The 17,274-nt window shown below is 39.8% G+C and overlaps 1 protein-coding gene across 1 annotated transcript in view; it reads right to left on the bottom strand.

The window, feature by feature from the left end:
* Positions 1–16,677, bottom strand: part of PRKDC (protein kinase, DNA-activated, catalytic subunit) — a 214,119-nt gene extending 197,442 nt beyond the window's left edge. Inside the window, exons 1-10 of the mRNA XM_049633721.1 lie at positions 16,497–16,677; positions 14,964–15,040; positions 14,779–14,871; positions 12,573–12,647; positions 11,485–11,593; positions 10,811–10,923; positions 10,622–10,721; positions 4,410–4,465; positions 4,296–4,326; positions 3,588–3,745 (exon numbers count right to left, since the gene is read on the bottom strand). Coding sequence (XP_049489678.1) covers positions 3,588–3,745; positions 4,296–4,326; positions 4,410–4,465; positions 10,622–10,721; positions 10,811–10,923; positions 11,485–11,593; positions 12,573–12,647; positions 14,779–14,871; positions 14,964–15,040; positions 16,497–16,650 — 966 coding nt within the window. The 5' untranslated portion in view covers positions 16,651–16,677. The remainder of the gene's footprint in view (positions 1–3,587; positions 3,746–4,295; positions 4,327–4,409; positions 4,466–10,621; positions 10,722–10,810; positions 10,924–11,484; positions 11,594–12,572; positions 12,648–14,778; positions 14,872–14,963; positions 15,041–16,496) is intronic.
* Between the last annotated feature and the right edge of the window lie 597 nt (positions 16,678–17,274).

The following is a 17,274-nucleotide window of genomic DNA, read 5'->3' as shown; positions in this document are numbered from 1 at the left end:
AAGCAAAAATGAACTATTGAGACTTCATCAAGATAAAAAGCTTCTGCACCGTAAAGAATCAACAAAACTAAAAGGCAGCCGATGGAATGGGAGAAGATATTTACCACTGGCATATCTGATACAGGCTGAGTATCCAAAATCTATGAAGAACTTATCAAATTCAACATCCAAAACACAATCCAGTAAAAAATGGGTAGAAGACATAGACTTTTTTCCAATGACATCTAGATGGCTAACAGATACACGAAAAGATGCTCCACATCACTCATCATCAGGGAAATACAAATCAAAACCACAATGAGATACCACCTCACACCTGTCAGAATGGCTAATATTAACAACACAGGAAACAACAGATGTTAGCAAGGATGTTGAGAAAGGGGAAACCTCTTACACCATGGATGGGAATGAAAACTGGTACAGCCATTCTGGAAAACAGTATGGAGGCTCTTCAAAAAGTTAAAAATAGAACCCTACAATCCAGCAATTGCACTACCAGGTATTGGCCAAAAGATACAAAAATACAGATTCAGAGGGGTACATGCACCCCGACGGTTACAGCAGCACTATCAACAATAGCCGAACTACGGAAAAAGTCCAAATGTCCACCAACTGACGAATAAAGAAGATGTGGTGTATATATACTGTGGAATATTACTCAGTCATCAAAAAGAATGAAATCTTGCCATTTGCAACACCGTGGATGAAGTTAGAGTATCTTATGCTACGCAAAATAAGTGAGAAAAACAAATAGCATATGATTTCACTCATGTGGACAATTTGAGAAACAAAACCTATGAACATATGGGAAAGGAAAAAAAAAAAGATTAAAAAAAATAGGGAAGCAAACCATAAGAGACTCAACCATAGAGAACAAACTGAGGGTTGATGGAGGGAGGTGGATGGGGGAGGGGCTAAGGAGGTCACTTGTGATGAGTACTGGGTGTTACACATAAGTGATGCATCACTGAATTCTACTCCTGAAACCATCATTACACTATATATTAACTAATTAGAATTTAAATAAAATTTTTTTAAAAACTTTCTAATTTATTATTATGCTTTCAGCAAACATCCTTTTTATACATTATTATCCAATTATTTTCTGATACAGTAGCAAAAAGTTGCAAATAATTATCCAACAGTAGAGGATAAACGGAACTCTAACTTAAATACAATTATATATATCAACTATGTTGCCATTATAAGTTAATCATGTAGATTTCAGTGTGCTATCAGGGAAACACACACAACATAGCAGAAAACCTTAAGGTCACAGAAATTATGAATATTCCCTTTGGTCAAGATATCTCTCTTCTTTTATCCCCATACCTTCCCCCTGGGAAGAAGGGGAATGAAAGGAGGTTAAGGGAGAAGAAAGAGAAGGAGACAGTGAGGGACAGAGAAAGGGAGGGGAAGGTTTAGAAGCAGTGCCACTGAAATCGTGATTTTTTTCTTAACGGTAGGATTTCAGGATATTTTAAATGTTGTTTGTACTCTTCTACATTTTTTTATACTTATATGCTACTATCTTATAATGTTTTTCATAAAAAATTTACATAAAGCTATTGAAAAACTTCTTTCCCTCAGAAGTAATGTTTAAATTAAAAAATGTAGGGGCACCTGGGTGGCTCAGTTGGTCAAGCACCCAACTTTGGCTCAGGTCATGATCTAACAGTTCATGAGTTCAAACCCCGCATCAGGCTCTGTGCTGACAGCTCAGAGCCTGGAGCCTGCTTCAACAACTTCTCCTTCTCTCTCTACCCCTCCCCTGCTCACACTCTATCTCTGTCTCTCTGCCTCTCTCTCTCTCTCTCCCCCTAAAAAAAAAAAAAATGAATAAACATTAAAAATAATTTTTTTAATAAAAAAATTGGAAAACTGGTAAACTGGATGTAAACTTTAAAACATTTGCTCTTTCAAAGATGCTAAGAAAATGAAAAGCCAAGCCACAGAAATTATTTGCAATACTTTTAGAAAAGGACTTATACCAAATGATGTAGAGAACTCTTACAACTCATTTATAAAAAGACATACAATCTAATTTTAAAATGAGCGAAATAATCTGAGTATCTCATAAGATATAAGAATGGCTGCAATCCCTATCAAAATAACACCAGCATTCTTCCGGCAATCAAAAAGAATGAAATCTTGCCATTTGCAACTACATGGATGGAACTAGAGGGTATTATGCTAAGTGAAATTAGTGAAAGATAAATATCATAATGACTTCACTCATATGAGGAATTTAAGATACAAAACAGACAAACAGAAGAGAAAGGAAGCAAAAATAATATAAAAACAGGGAGGGGGACAAAACATAAAAGACCCTTAAATATAGAGAACAAACAGAGGGTAGCTGGAGGGGTTGTAGGAGGGGAGATGGGCTAAATGGGTAAGGGGCTTAAGGAATCTACTCCTGAAATCACTGTTGCACTATATGCTAACTAACTTGGATGTGTATTAAAAAAATTTAAAAATTAAAAAAAAAAGAATGGCTAGTAACTACAGGAAAAAAAAGATCATTATCAATAGTCACCACAGAAACTCAAATTTGTAACCACAGTAAGGCAATATCATACACCCATGAGAAGTGCTAAAATTGAAAAGACCACCAAAACCCTGTGTTGATTAGGATATGGGCTGACAGGAACTCCCACGCATTGCTGCTGGGACTATAAAATGGCGCAACCAGTTTGAAAAGAGTTTAGCAGTTTCTTACTGTTTCATATATACCTCCCACAAGACCCAGCAATCTTGCTTCTAGGTTTTCACTCAAGAGAAGTGAAAGCGTATGTCCACAAAAACACTTGGTCACAAATGTTCTTAACTGTTTTATTTAAAAGGACCCCAAAATGGAAACAACCAGAGTGTCTGTAAACAGACTGTTATATCCCTACAACAGGATACTGTCTGTGCCACATTTCAGGTAGGTCTTCATGGACTAGCTTGCAAATTTAACTACCATTTACAACATTGCTCCAAACAAAACTTTTGGTGAATCTTCAGAGTTTTCCATCACAACCCACCCAAGCAGTCTAAATCTGTAACACCTGGCCTGAACAGCAGGTATTTCTAGACACCTCTGGATGCTGAGAGCCATAGCACATTCTCCCTAGCCAACATGTTTCCAAATTTGCAGGCTCAATTCTACAATCACATCCTATCTAGACAGAAAATACATAAGGGCAAGTGGACTCTCCTTGTTCTTGAAGTAATGTGAAACAAACACAAACATCTTAACGTTGACAGCTGGCCCTCACCTCTAAGGAAATATGTTTTCTCACCCCAACCTGACTCAGAGGATCCGTGACCTTCCAGTCCTTCTTCCTTCTACCTCCTCTTTGCCACTTTTATGTCCGTTAGACCTCCCAGTCTTCGCTCTGAGGCTGTGATCAGATCTGGTATCTTCCTGTCTCTCAGTCCTGCTGCCACCCATGCAGCTGATTAATAACCAGGCTTTTTTATTTAAATACTACAAGAGCTAAAAAATAACCTGTATTCATTTTTCAAATGTGCATGCACAAGGTTGGAATTTAATTTTTTGCATGGAAGAAAATATTTTTAAACAAAAGTTGAATTAATACCTGTTTCAGAAAAGATTCCAGAGCTGAATGTGCAGCTTTTTTTATTTCACCATTCGTATGGCTACACCATTTTGACAACACTTCAAATACAGAAATGTAGTTGTCCAGGAGGCAGGTGCTAAACTGAGATGCATGCAGGGTAAACAAGCATAAGCCAGCTGCAATTGCAAAAACCATTATATTTAAAAAAGGAACAACAAAGGCAGAACAAAAAAACTAAGAAAGCTTCAGGTATATGTCAAAACTAAAACTGTTCATGAAGATCCACTATCTTTATAATAACCTACAGATCCTAATCAGAGTTCTAATGCCGCCAACGTCCATTTGAATCAACAGGCCAATGACCCCCCGCCCGCCCCCAAATAAAGTTCAGAAGTAGGATCAGGATTTATTTAGATAAAGTCAGAACCAAACAATCTGGATCCTCTGAAAGGTGTTCTAAAGCAATTTTTTTTTAAATCATGTAATCTAATTTTTGCATGGAAGAAAATATTTTTAAACAAAAGTTGAATTAATACCTGTTTCAGAAGGTATTAATTCATCTGACTGGAGTTTGTGTGCTAAAAACAAAGCACCAAAAGCCTCCCCGTAAGTAACTGCATGTGAAACATCACATACTTACTTTCACGCACAGTTTAAGCAAAAGTTTACTCAAGACATTAACTTAATAATCTCTAATATTCCACGTTATTAATTACACAATCTTACCTAAGGGTACAGCATATCTCTTCAGATCAATCTATTAAAAAAAAAAAAATTACCATCAATGTTTAACAATCACAAGTCTCAGTTATGGAAGAATTGGAGTAATATTAATCCTACCTGAGGACGGATTGCCTTTAATGTAAAATCAAAAATCTCCCTTGAAGTCTGGGGATCTGGGTAAAAACAGAAAGAAGCCTGTTACAAATCCCAACAGCATCATCTGACAAACCTGCAAACACTTTACAACCAACAGTTTTGTTTCAGACAGCCTGAATTAAGGAATCGTGTCTGCTATCATTCATTGCAGCTGGTGAGCTGTAAGCTACGGCTGCAACAGTTACTACTGCAGTGAAGTATGAAGAAAATGTGGACTCACGACACGGGTTTCAATTCCAACTCATCACTTACAAGCTCTGTTAGGTAATCTCTCAGAGCCTCAGTTTTCTTATCTATAAAAAGGGACACTGTATAGCTTCTTTGAGAGTTGTATGCAGGATTACATAAGGCCACACACACGATCATCGTCCCAGTACTCCCAGGCATTCATTCAGCACGTTGTATACATTACAAATATGAATAAATATGATCTTTGACCTTAGCAAACTTATCACCTAAAAGAGACGACAAAACAGGTGCCCAAGTATAACCCAAAGCTCTTATCCTGGCCTGATGGACGTCACAATTATTTAACTGTCTCCCAACAGTATTCACCGCAGCTGTCCAGATACCATGCTTTTCTCATCACTAAGTTCTCTGCCTTTGTAACAGTGACTTGCAAACCAGAGACGCTCAAAAAGTGTTTGCTTTGATGGACAGGACTGATACATTTGAAAACAACTGTGACAGAAAATAGACGGAGAAGGGGTCAGAGAGGGTTTAAGAGGACAGAAACATCGTATCTGTAGGATAATGCCAGAAAAGAGGTATTTAAAAAGTTCCTTTGGAATTCAGTACACGGAGAGATTTCTTCTGGGTGTGAGGATTCAAGACAGGGTTTACAGACAAGGCAGCACTTGAGCTGGGCCGAAAAGAATGGAAACTCATGTTAAAAAAGGTCATTCTAATAGAAAGTAACCGTGTAAACAGAGGTGTGCAGATTCAAGATACCAGGCACTTGTCAGCGCACAGCTGGTGTAGAATGTATAGACTCAGGTGAACACAGTGAGGCCCAGGGATGGAAGGGCCTAAGCTCTAAGGAGCGGGAATGGACACCACCTCCAGGCTCTGCCTCCCACAGTCCACTCTCCTGTGTCCACCTCTGCTTTTTTTTTTTAAGCTTATTTATTTATTTTGAGAAGGAGCAACCGAGAGAGAGGGAGACACAGAATCCCAAGCAAGCTCCACGCCGTTAGCGCAGTTTCCGACTCGGGGCTTGAACTCCCAAACCGTTGAGATCATGACCTGAGCAGGTATCAAGAGTCGGACACTCAACTGACTGAGCCACGCAAGTGCCCCTCCATCTCTGCTTTCTAGCAGACCACTCCCTCTACAAGCATGCTCTTGTATTTATGTTTTGTTGTAGTCAAATATATGTAACAGTACTTACCACGTTAACTATGTGTAAGTGTACCATTCGGGGGCATTAAATACGTTCACATTGTTGAGTACTCACCACCATTATCTACACCCAAAATGTTTTCATCATCCCCTACAGAAAGGATGTACCTGTTAGAGGCTGACTCCCCTGCCCCCCCAGCCCCTGGTAACCTCAATTCTACTTTATGAATGTCCCTGTCCCTGCTACCTCACACGGTATTTATACCTTTGTGACTGGCTTACCTCCCCTGATGTAATGTCAAGTTCACATGCTGTAGTATGGGATAGTATTTCCTTTTTTTTTTTAATTTTTTTTATACATTTAATTATTTTTGAAAGACAGAGTGCGAGTGGGGGAGGGGCAGAAAGAGAGGGAGACACAGAATCCGAAGCAGGCTCCAGGCTCTGAGGTGTCAGCACAGAGCCCGACGCGGGGCTCAAACCCACAAACCGTGAGACCATGACCTGAGCCGAAGTCGGACACTCAGCCAACTGAGCCACCCAGGAGCCCCAATTTCCTTTTTTTAAAGGCTGACTGATATTCTGTTGTGTGCATATGCCACATTTGTTTATCCATTCATGTGCTGATGAACACGTGTTGTTTCTCCCTTTTCTGCTAGAATGGAAGTGTATAAACTCTGGCATCTATTTCTAAAAACCCTCTCTTACCACCACGTCTCCCATCAGCTGTACCACATTTCTTTGGTCTCTGTTGTTAAGATTTCACTAAAGGGTTTTCTGCAGATAGCCTCCACTTCCTCCCTTCCATTCCAACCTTGTCTGTACCCTATTAACCCTCACACTGCTCTGTCTGGCCTGTCCTGACACTCAACTGAAGCTGCCCTTGTTGAGCTGGGTCCACTCTGCAGCTCTTAGCATTCAGACTCCTCCCAGGGCAAAGCACCTTACATCTGTGACCTGCACCCACTCCCTAGGTGATCTGGCCCACACTCACAGCCTCACATATTACCTCTAAGCTGAAGACTTCCAAATTTATATATCGGTGTCTAATTTCTCCTACAAGATTCAGTCTTACATTTACAACTGCACACTTAACATCTGAGATGTGCCATGTCACACATGTCCCAAACAAGCCAGATTTTTGCCTGAAACCCATCCTCTCCCATCCCGCCCAGCTTAGTCACCACTGCAGCGACTTCAGTTGCTCACAGCTACACTCAAGGGCAAAGTCTGTTAATCCTACACTAAAACAAATCTCACATGCAATGGCAGCAGTCGAGCAGACCTTTCTAAAACACCAACTAGCTCATACCTATTCACTAGAGAAAAAACATGGCTTCCCATTCCAACTGGAATGAAATTCCAGCTCAGGAGGCCTCATCCACTGACCTCACGTCCTGTGCCATCTTTCCCCCAGGCACTCTTTGTGTGCCACTGAGCTACAGACACGCCAACTCTCTTGAACCCCTCTGACCACTGTGCGCTGGCCAGACTGGAGGCCTGGTTACCTGCTGGTCCCTCTGCCTGGGATGCCCTTTCGAGCTCTTTCCCAGCTGGCTCCTTGCCACAGTTTAGCTTGGCCTTAGGCCTTAGCTTCTGGTGGTCTCCTCAGAAAGAACCAGCAAGCTGGGTACATCTTCCACCCTCTCCACACTCTGCTATTCCTATTCACTGTACCCGACCTGTTTGCATGATTAAACCCTGAAATCTGTAATAGCTTTTTCAGCTGTTTAAGGTCTGTTTCCTCTACTTGACTGAGCTAATGATGGAAGGAACCTGGTAATTCTGATCACTACATCCAACACATCTAATTCATTACTCTTTAGATAGAAGGCACCCAGGAAACACATACTGCATGAATGAAAACATTAGTATTAGCATTTAGTGCTTGAAGTCACATGATCATGGCATGACAGAAAAACTATAAATTACAGCCTCAGACCAAGGCTTAAATCACAGTGTTGCCACTTATTGGTTATATACTCTATTGCTGCTGCAACAAACTATCACAGAGTGGCTTTAAAAATACAAATTGGTTACTGTACAGTTCTGTAGATGAGAAATCTGAAACGGGTCTCACTGAGGTCAAATCAGGGTGTCAGCCTCCTTTCTAGAGGCTTCAGGGGTTCAGAATGAGGACATCTTTGGGAGCCATTACTCTGTTATTGCATCAGTTGTGTTACTCTGGGCGAGTAACCTGTCTTAGTTCTAGCTTCCTAATTTAGAAAACAGAATATGACTGTCTATCTTAGAGAGTTATTACCGGAATTTTCCTTGCAACTATTCTAGCATGTGGTAAATGAGCAATAAGCACTGTTATTTTTCTTAACCCGCATGTGTTCACTGAATATCAATCAATATACCAATCAAGTACAAAGACAATTCAGCAACATTACCTGCCGGTATCAAGTGGCAAAAACAAACATATAACCTGATAAGTTGAAAATACCTCATAAGGGGCACCTGGGTGGCTTAGGGCATGATCTTGCAGTCCGTGGGTTTGAGCCCCGCATCAGGCTCTGTGCTGACAGCTCAGAGCCTGGCACCTGCTTCAGATTCTGTGTCCCCCTCTCTCTCTGCCCCGGCCCCACTCATGCCCGTCTCTCTCCATCTCTCAAAGATGAATAAACGTTAAAAAAAAATTAAAAAATACCTCACAGGAAGTGCTATAATAGGAGAATATAGAAAAACATAGAGGAATATTCTATAGAGAATATAGAAGCCAGAGGAAGTGACTCATCTCAGGGGCATCATAAGGGCTTCAAATGGGTGACTTGTGAGCAAGAACCTGATGAATGGGAAGCTGGCAACAGAATATGGGACAGAAAAGTGAGAAAATAAAGAAAGAGAAATATCATAGAGCTACTACAACATCCCTGGTAAGAAGCAAGAAAGGGGTGAGTAAAAATATTACATTAAAACATGAAATTGCTATTTTTGTAGATCAAAACTCATTAGATACTGAAATATAAAAATATTGGAGACAACCAGAATTTCATGTTCCAACCTAATAAAAGCAACTCACAGGAGATAGAAGAATTTGGTAATTGTTCTTAGTGTTAAGTTTCATTTGCTTTTTAAAAAGAAATGAATTTCGTAGTGCATATAATGCTATCCAAGATAGATTACCCTCCAAACCTTTCATGTTGATACTACAAGGAAACATTATCGATAGCTATAAAGAAAAATATATTAAACAGACTTTAAAATTGATAAGGAAGTATCTGCATCCCAAGAATTACAAAATGCTGATGGAAGAAATCAAAGACCTAAATAAATGGAGAGAGAAATTATGTTCATGGATTGGAAAATTCAACATAGCAAAGATGTCAATTCTCTCCAGATTAATATACAGATTGAATGCAATGACCATCAAAATCCAAGCAAATCCAATCCACACACTTATTCCAGAATTTACATGGAAAAGCACAGCACTTAAAATACTAAAATGATTTTGAAAAAGAAGAATAAAACGGGAAGACTTTACATTAAGGCTTACTATAGAGTTACAGTCAAAAAGACAGCGTGGGGGCACCTCGGTGGCTCAGTTGGGTGAGAGTCCAAAATTTTGGCCCAGGTCTTGATCTTATGGTTTGTGAGATGCAGCCCCACGTCAGGCTCTGCACTGACAGCACAGAGCCTGCTTGGGATTTTCTCTCTCTCCTGTCTTGCTGCCCCTCACCCCTATGCCAGGCTCTGAATGAATGAATGAATGAATGAACGACAGCGTGGTTTTGGCAGAAGGATACATACATAGACCAATGGAACAGACTCGCACATATGTGCCCAAGGACTTTTTATGAAGGCACAAAAACAATTCAACAGTGAATATGGCAATTTCATGGACATGATAAAAGCACAAGCAACAAAATTAACAACAGATAAACTGGACTTCATCAAAATAAAAAACTTTTACACATCAAAGGACACAGGGCAACCCATAAAATGGGAGAAAATACTTGCAAATCATGTATTTGGTAAGGAATTGATACATATACATAAAGAACTTCAACAATTCAACAACAAAAAGTCAAATGACCCAACTAAAAAACGGGCAGAGAACTTAAACGCACATCTCTTCAAAGAAAATATATAAATAGCCAAGAAGCACATGAAAAGCCATTCAACATTACCAGTCATAAGGGAAATGCAAATGAAAACCACAATGCTACCGCTTCACATTTTGAAGGCTATTATCAAAAACAGAAAATATCAAGTACTGGCAAAGATAAGGAGTAACTGGAACCCTTATGCATTGCTGGTGGGAATACAAAGCAGTTGCAGCTGCTGTGGAAAATCGTATGACAAAAAAATTAAACATAGAATTACAATATGATCCAGAAATTCCAAAAAAAATGAAAGCAGGGACTCCAACAGATATTGGCATACCCATTTTCCGGCAGCATTAGTCAAAAAGTAGTGGTTTTGGGGTGGAGGTGGGGAAGAGAGGTAGCTATGGCTATGAAAAGGTAGCAGAAAGGCTCCTTATGGTGAGCCTGTTCAGTACCTTGCCTGTGGTGGTGCATACACAAATGTATACATGATAAAACTGCCTAGAATGAAATACACACATGCAAAGGTGTGCACCTAAAACTAGTGAAATGTGAATAAGGTTGGGAGATTTATCAATGTCAATATCCTGGTTGTGTTTATTTGTACTAGTTATAAAAGTAGAAAGTGGGTAAGGAACATATGGAACTTCTCTGTATTATTTCTCCAAACTGCATGTGAATCCACAGTTGGTTTAAAGGTTCCAAAAACGAAACACGCAATCCATTTTAGAATTATAGTTTTTGAACTAAGGAAGAAAATCAAGTGAAGTCAATCAATACCTTCCTCCATGGATTTGGTAAAGTTACACATGAGTGAAGACAATCCCTTCAGACACCCTGCCAGAACAGGCAGTTTGGGCTCTCTTAGTGCTGATGTCATCTAGAAGCAGAGTTTTAAAAAAAGATACCATTAAAAGAGAAAAACACAATCAAATCTATGGAATCAGAATAGCATAAAGTTTGTCATACCTGGGTCTTAAGTTCACCCAGAAAAGCCCGGAACAGGTTTTCCGAATTATTTATCATCTCACTAGGATGAACTTCCCCTAATACTCCTAGGAGCTCATATACTTTTTCTAAAACTAAAAAATAAATTTTAGATAAATGAAGACTTAAAATTACATTTACATAAATTAAACAAAAATGTATGAATAACAAAAGGAGAAGACGTTTAGTTCAAAAATAATTTTATAATAAGACATAAAAAAATAGTTTTATGTACTAGAACCCTCCCTGATAAATTTTATGCCAAGCTACTATTATAAGTCACATTTGACACGTGTTGTGAGTTTTCTATTTTAAAGAAATTATTTCATGGAGTGCCTAGCTGGCTCAGTCAATACATGACTCTTAACCTCAGGGTCTGACTGAGGTGTGACTCTTAACCTCAGGGTCATGAGTTGAAGCCCCATATCGGGTGTGGAATCTACTTAAAGAAGAAATCATTTTGTAAAGATTAAACTTTTTTATAAGCAGAAGTCTTCACATGTTTCTGTTTGCTTTCATTTGGGTTTGTTTTCAACAAAAAGGATTCACCTGTGAAACATATAAGTGCTTTCGTTGAGAAATCCTAGTTTTTACATTGATTTTTTTTAACATCAATTTGTCAAAATACTTAAAAATAACATTTAAATGCACCTCACCTGTATCCTGTATTTTTGTTTTCGATGCAAGTTCTCCATAGAATTTGCTAAATAACTCTCCAATTCCAAATTCATCCATGAGTCTCGAACTTCTTAAAGTCCGAAGTAACTAAAATGATACAAACCAGCATTGTCTAAACAGGAAAATAATGACAAAGCTTCCTGTACTGCACTGTTTCTACACAACAAAGCTCCAAAGTCACGCGCCTCTGGGGGACTTCCTTGGCCTCTCAGGACACCTATGTAGCCTGATTATTTAAGAAGAGGTGGGTGGGGGCGCCTGGGTGGCTCAGTCGGTTAAGCGTCCGACTTCAGCTCAGGTCACGATCTCGTGGTCCGTGAGTTCGAGCCCCGTGCCGGGCTCTGGGCTGATGGCTCAGAGCCTGGAGCCTGCTTCCGATTCTGTGTCTCCCTGTCTCTCTGCCCCTCCCCCGTTCATGCTCTGTCTCTCTCTGTCTCAAAAATAAAGAAAACTTTAAAAAAAAAAAAAAAGAAGAGGTGGGTGGTAGAAGAACACAAGGATTACAAAGGGGAAGAGGGTGTAGACTTTATTTTACCTTCCCGAGAAACCAATACTATGGTTAGAACCATTCTCTTTGAGGCACTTAAGGGAAGGACTAACAAGACCCAAATTCGAAAATAGAGATGCAAAACAAGAGATGCATCTGAGAGAGAAACAGGTGAGAGTAAGCCCCAAGAAGCACTTAAATACAACGTATAAACCCATTTTCAAGATAAGGTTTAGGAAAGAACTCAGAACGACAAATGATGCAAATTCCAGCAACTTTTGTAACATTAAGTTTTAAGAGGCAGGGTGATGAGAGTTAACAGAGGAGCAATAAATTCCTTGCTTACTTGTCCTCTTAATTCCCCTCACAACCCAGTCCTTCCTCTACTTTCCAGAAGAGTCTGAGAGCAAAAGGCCAAGGAATTACCAGGTGATAGTTGGAAAATCTTGTCCATACATCAATGTGACGAAAGCCTAGCCTCCAACATCTCTCACCCAAACACAATTTAAAACTCCAATTTTCTGCTTTTGAAGTTATATGTATAATACAAACACACATACCTAGAAATAATAAAATTACCTTAATGAGAAGATCCAGGGCTGGGATTCTACATTTAGCAGCTTTATCTTTTGTGTAAACACTGGTACAAGTATTCTAGGTTTTAAAGAGACATACCAAAGTCATCAATAAGATTCTATTTCTTAGAAAACCTCACAAGAGCTAAAACTACACTTCTGAGAGGAGCAATACCAACATGACATACTATAATTTAGCAGTTATTTAAAATATATTAGAGTATATAAACATATAGACTAAAAATTACTGAAGAGGGCGCCTGGGTGGCTCAGTCGGTTAAGCGTCCAACTTCAGCTCAGGTCATGATCTCACAGTCTGTGAGTTCGAGCCCCGTGTCGGGTTCTGTGCTGATGGCTCAGAGCCTGGAGCCTGCTTCAGATTCTGTGTCTCCCTCTCTCTCTGCCCCTCCCCTGCTCATGCTCTGTCTCTCTCTGTCTCAAAAATAAATAGAACATTAAAAAAATTTTTTTTTAATTACTGAAGGTATTTATGCAGTATGTAATCGTAATGATGTCAACAATCACAAAAACATAAAGTAAATGAACACCTCAGCAAGATCAAAAACAAAAAAAAAGTTACACTTTCTTGCACACCTCCCATTGTACTTGTCGTATGTCAAGCAAGCAAGCATGAAAAATTTAAAAAGGTAACTAAAGCAATCCAGAGAAGAATGGTTGGGACTCCATAGGATGACCGCTCAGTCTCACAAAACCAGCAGGCACTCTGGACAGAGGCCACCTGGCTCCAAGTTTTGGGTGAGTTTCTCAACTTCTAAGTCTCATTTGTAAGCTAGAGTGATTAAAAATACCTACCTCATAGAGTTTTGGCCAAATTAAGTAAGACAAACTGTACATTAAAGAACTTTGTAAACTATGAAGCACACTACAAATGTTGGTTATTCCTATACTGAGGTAATTTTTTTAAAACACAGTGACTCTTAAACAACACAGGCTTGGGGCGCCTCAGTTGGTTGGGCATCCGACTTCGGCTCAGGTCATGATCTCGCAGTCCGTGAGTTCGAGCCCCACATCGGGCTCTGTGCTCAGAGCCTGCAGCCTGTTTCAGATTCTGTGTCTCCCTCTCTCTCTGACCCTCCCCCATTCATGCTCTGTCTCTCTCTGTGTCAAAAATAAATAAACATAAAAAAAAAAAAATTAAAAAAAAAAAAAAAAAAACAACACAGGCTTGAACTGTGTAGTGTGTAGGTCCATTTATACCCAGATTTTCTTTGATATGGTACTGTAAATGTATTTTCTCTTATAATTTTTTCAGTAATATTTTTTCTCTTTATTACTCAATTATAAGAATATAACATACAAAATTTGTGTTAATCAACTATTTATGTTTATCAGTAAAGCTTCCAGTCAACAGTACGTTAGCTAGCAGTAGTTAAGTTTTGGGGGAGTCAAAAGTCAAACACACGGATTTTCAACTGCAGGCAGGAGGATGGGGGAGGAGGGGTCAATGCCCAGAAGCCCCCAGGTTCATGGGTCAACTGTGTTAGGATTCTAAACCAGCAAGACTAGAAATCAAAAGAGAATAAAATTAAAACCTATTAAAAAAAAAAAAAGACTGATGATTATTACTTTATATATTAGACTCAACTATAATTAATAAAATAACTTCTTATACATTACCCCCAGATTGAATACTTCAAATCTTAGAATATCCAAGAACTAAAGGCAATTCAGGACCAACTAAAAACAACTTACCTTGGCACTTGTTGAAAGTGCAAACAAGTCTGAGAAAGAAAATTAACAACTTAATTTATGATTACTAGCTCCACAGTAAATCACTAGGAAACCTGAGGAAGGCAGGTTGGAAGAAAATTGGAGGCAAAAGGCAAACTTTTCAGACTATGGCCAAAGGGAACACACGAACTACATGAAATATGAATCTTACCCAGAGGGAAAATTCTTTAAAATTGCTTTTTAAAGTGTTTTGAAATCTACCCACAATTCAAAAAACCAAATTTATTATGTATGAGTTTTTATAAAAGACATTATTTACCTTATATGCCACAAATCAAAGTTGTTTTTGATCAGGGTCTTAGCTTATTAAATCTAAAAAGAATAACCCACTTCATTTCTAACACAATCATGCACACTAAGTAAACTCCTCGATGAGAAAGGCAAGAATAAAATACAAATGCAAGTTTAACTTACACCATAAATTACAATCAATATTGACATATGTTTTTTCTCCTTACCTTAATATCAAGAGAATAAGGTGTGATCTTCTGGCCAATTTTTTCTAAGAAAACACATAAAAATTTTAGGACTTCTTCTCTACAATCACGAAACTGTAAAAAATATAGTAAATATGGGTAAGAAGAAGAGTCACTTCAACATTTAGGAATACACACGAAAAGGAAAATAAAAATCTTCAACTTACTTCATCAATGCTAAGTGATTTCCGAACAAATACAAGCAAACCGAAATCTTTGGAAAAAACTAAGGAAGTCTGTAATGCTGGACAAAAAAAAAAACAAGTAAGGTAAGAGAGTTGCCAAAAAGCACTCCATAAACCCACCCTAAATGGGTTGCATATTTCTCAATTCAGCCTTATAAACAATTAAACACTAACTTAAGGATGCTGTATTTAAACAAAGAAAACAGGAAATTCTAGATGATATTCCATTGAGATGACGCAGGCAGAATAATGGCTCCAAAGATACTTGAGCCCTAATCCCAATGTCACACCTGTGAATATGCTAACTTTACATGGCCAAAGGAAATTAAGGTTGCAAATGGAATTAAAGTTGCTCATCGCCGACTTTAAAGAGGGGAAATTATCCCGGATTATCCGTGGGCCCAATATTATCACATGGGCTCTTAACAGTGGAGGAGAGAGAAAGAAGAGTGTTGGAAAGAGGGGGGCAGGAGAGAAGAGAGATTTCAAGCACAGGGGTTCCTGGACCCATGGTTGCTGGCTTTGAAGATGGAAGCCATGATCCAAGAAATGTGGGTGGTTTCTACAAGCAGGGAACATCAGGAAGGAAAAAGGGACCTTAGCCCTGCAATTGCAAGAACAGAATTGTGCCAACCTGAATGAAAAAGGAAATGAATTCCACATGACCCTGCCTGATGCCTGGGTTTTAATTTGGTGAACCCATGTTAGGCTTCCAACTACAGAACTGTAAGATTAACAAACCTAAACCACTAAGCTTGTAGTATCTGTTACCGCAACAAGAGAAAACTAATACACTCCCCTATAGTCTCACGTGAAAGAACACATACTAAATATTCAGAATAAACTTGGAACGGCTTTATCAACAAGTTAACTAAAGGAAGGAAAAAGGAATTCTAACTTAGAAACGCTGAGACTAGAAAACATTTACAGGTTAGTTTTTAAAATTTACTTTCCCGCTGATAATACACCCTTGGCAATAGATAGGTATTAGATAGCATCGCAAGTTTTCAAGCAATGATATATTTTTAAAGTGCTGAAAAGAAGCACTTACTACAAAGGAACAAAAAGTTCTCTCTGAGATTGCTCACAAAGATGTGACTTTTCGGTTACATTTCTGCAATGCTTCTCAAAAGCAGGAACCTTCCTTCTGAGGTTTCAAACCTGAGGGTATGAGAAAGGTACTGGAGGGTTTAGGCGCGTTTAAGGTGAAGGAAAATACTTTCCTTTGGTTCTCTCTTCCCACTTTGCATAGTAAGGATTGCTAAACTTAAGGCATTTTCACCAACTTTACTTTTAAAACATATTTCCTAACCACAAAAAAAAGCCGCATGACAAGTCACTTTTTTTCCACAAAAATTTCCACAGAAATTCCGACAATCCAGAATCAAAAGGCTGGACTTCAAAATACCGCTAGATGCACCCACGGCGGGAGAAACGCTAGGCTGTCGGGCTCCAGCAACCCCAAACGCGCACGCGCGTCTGCGCCCCCCTCGGCTCGGCCGGGACAGTACCCACCCAGCACTGAGGGCCCGGAGCTCAGCACGCACTCCTGCCCCAGGCCCCGGATCAGCTGGTAACTGGCCATCGCGGCGCTGCAGCGGTCCCCGGCAGACAAGGACTTCTGCAGCTGCAGTAGGGAGCCCTGCACACCTAACCCGGAGTCAGCCATGATGCCCAAACCCGGCACTGCGCGTGCGCAACCTCTGCCGGGATTCCCGAGATGCCACGGGGCTCGGAGGCGGGGCTCACGGGTTCGGGGCTGGGGTTTCCGGGGCAGGGGCGGGGCTCGCGGTGACTGGGCTCTCGCGGGAGACCTTGGATGGAGACTTCTCTGGAAGAAGAGCCGCTTAGATGTGAATTAAGATATTAGAAGGCCAACGAATGTGTTACACACAATACACTTAGGACGCTTACATCGAAGCCTAGGGAGAAACAGGAATTCAACAATTTGGCCTCGAAATAAATGGGGCGGAATGTTGGTCACTTGGGGTCAATCAAAGGCAGGAAAAAGAAAAAACAAGCTAGAGGCTTGGGTCAAGATCGACAAAGTTGTCCCTTGATAAAGAGTGAAAAATGCATGTGTAATGTCTTTAAAAATTAAGTGCCTAACGGGTACAGAAAAACATTCTTAGCCAACATTACAGTGTAGAAAAACCCCTCCGTAAACCTGGTCTGGCCGGACACCTCAGTTTTCCCGCGAAAACGCCTTCTCGTAGGGGGTCAGACCACCTAAACGGAGGGGGCGGCACCGAGCGAGGCTTGAGTCTGTTGCCGTGAGGCGCCGAGGGAGGCT

Source organism: Panthera uncia, chromosome F2 (assembly GCF_023721935.1).
Source record: "Panthera uncia isolate 11264 chromosome F2, Puncia_PCG_1.0, whole genome shotgun sequence".
In the NCBI taxonomy this organism is placed as follows: Eukaryota; Metazoa; Chordata; class Mammalia; order Carnivora; family Felidae; genus Panthera; species Panthera uncia.
Note: the sequence above shows the minus strand (reverse complement) of the source record. Positions and strands in the feature narration are given on the sequence as shown.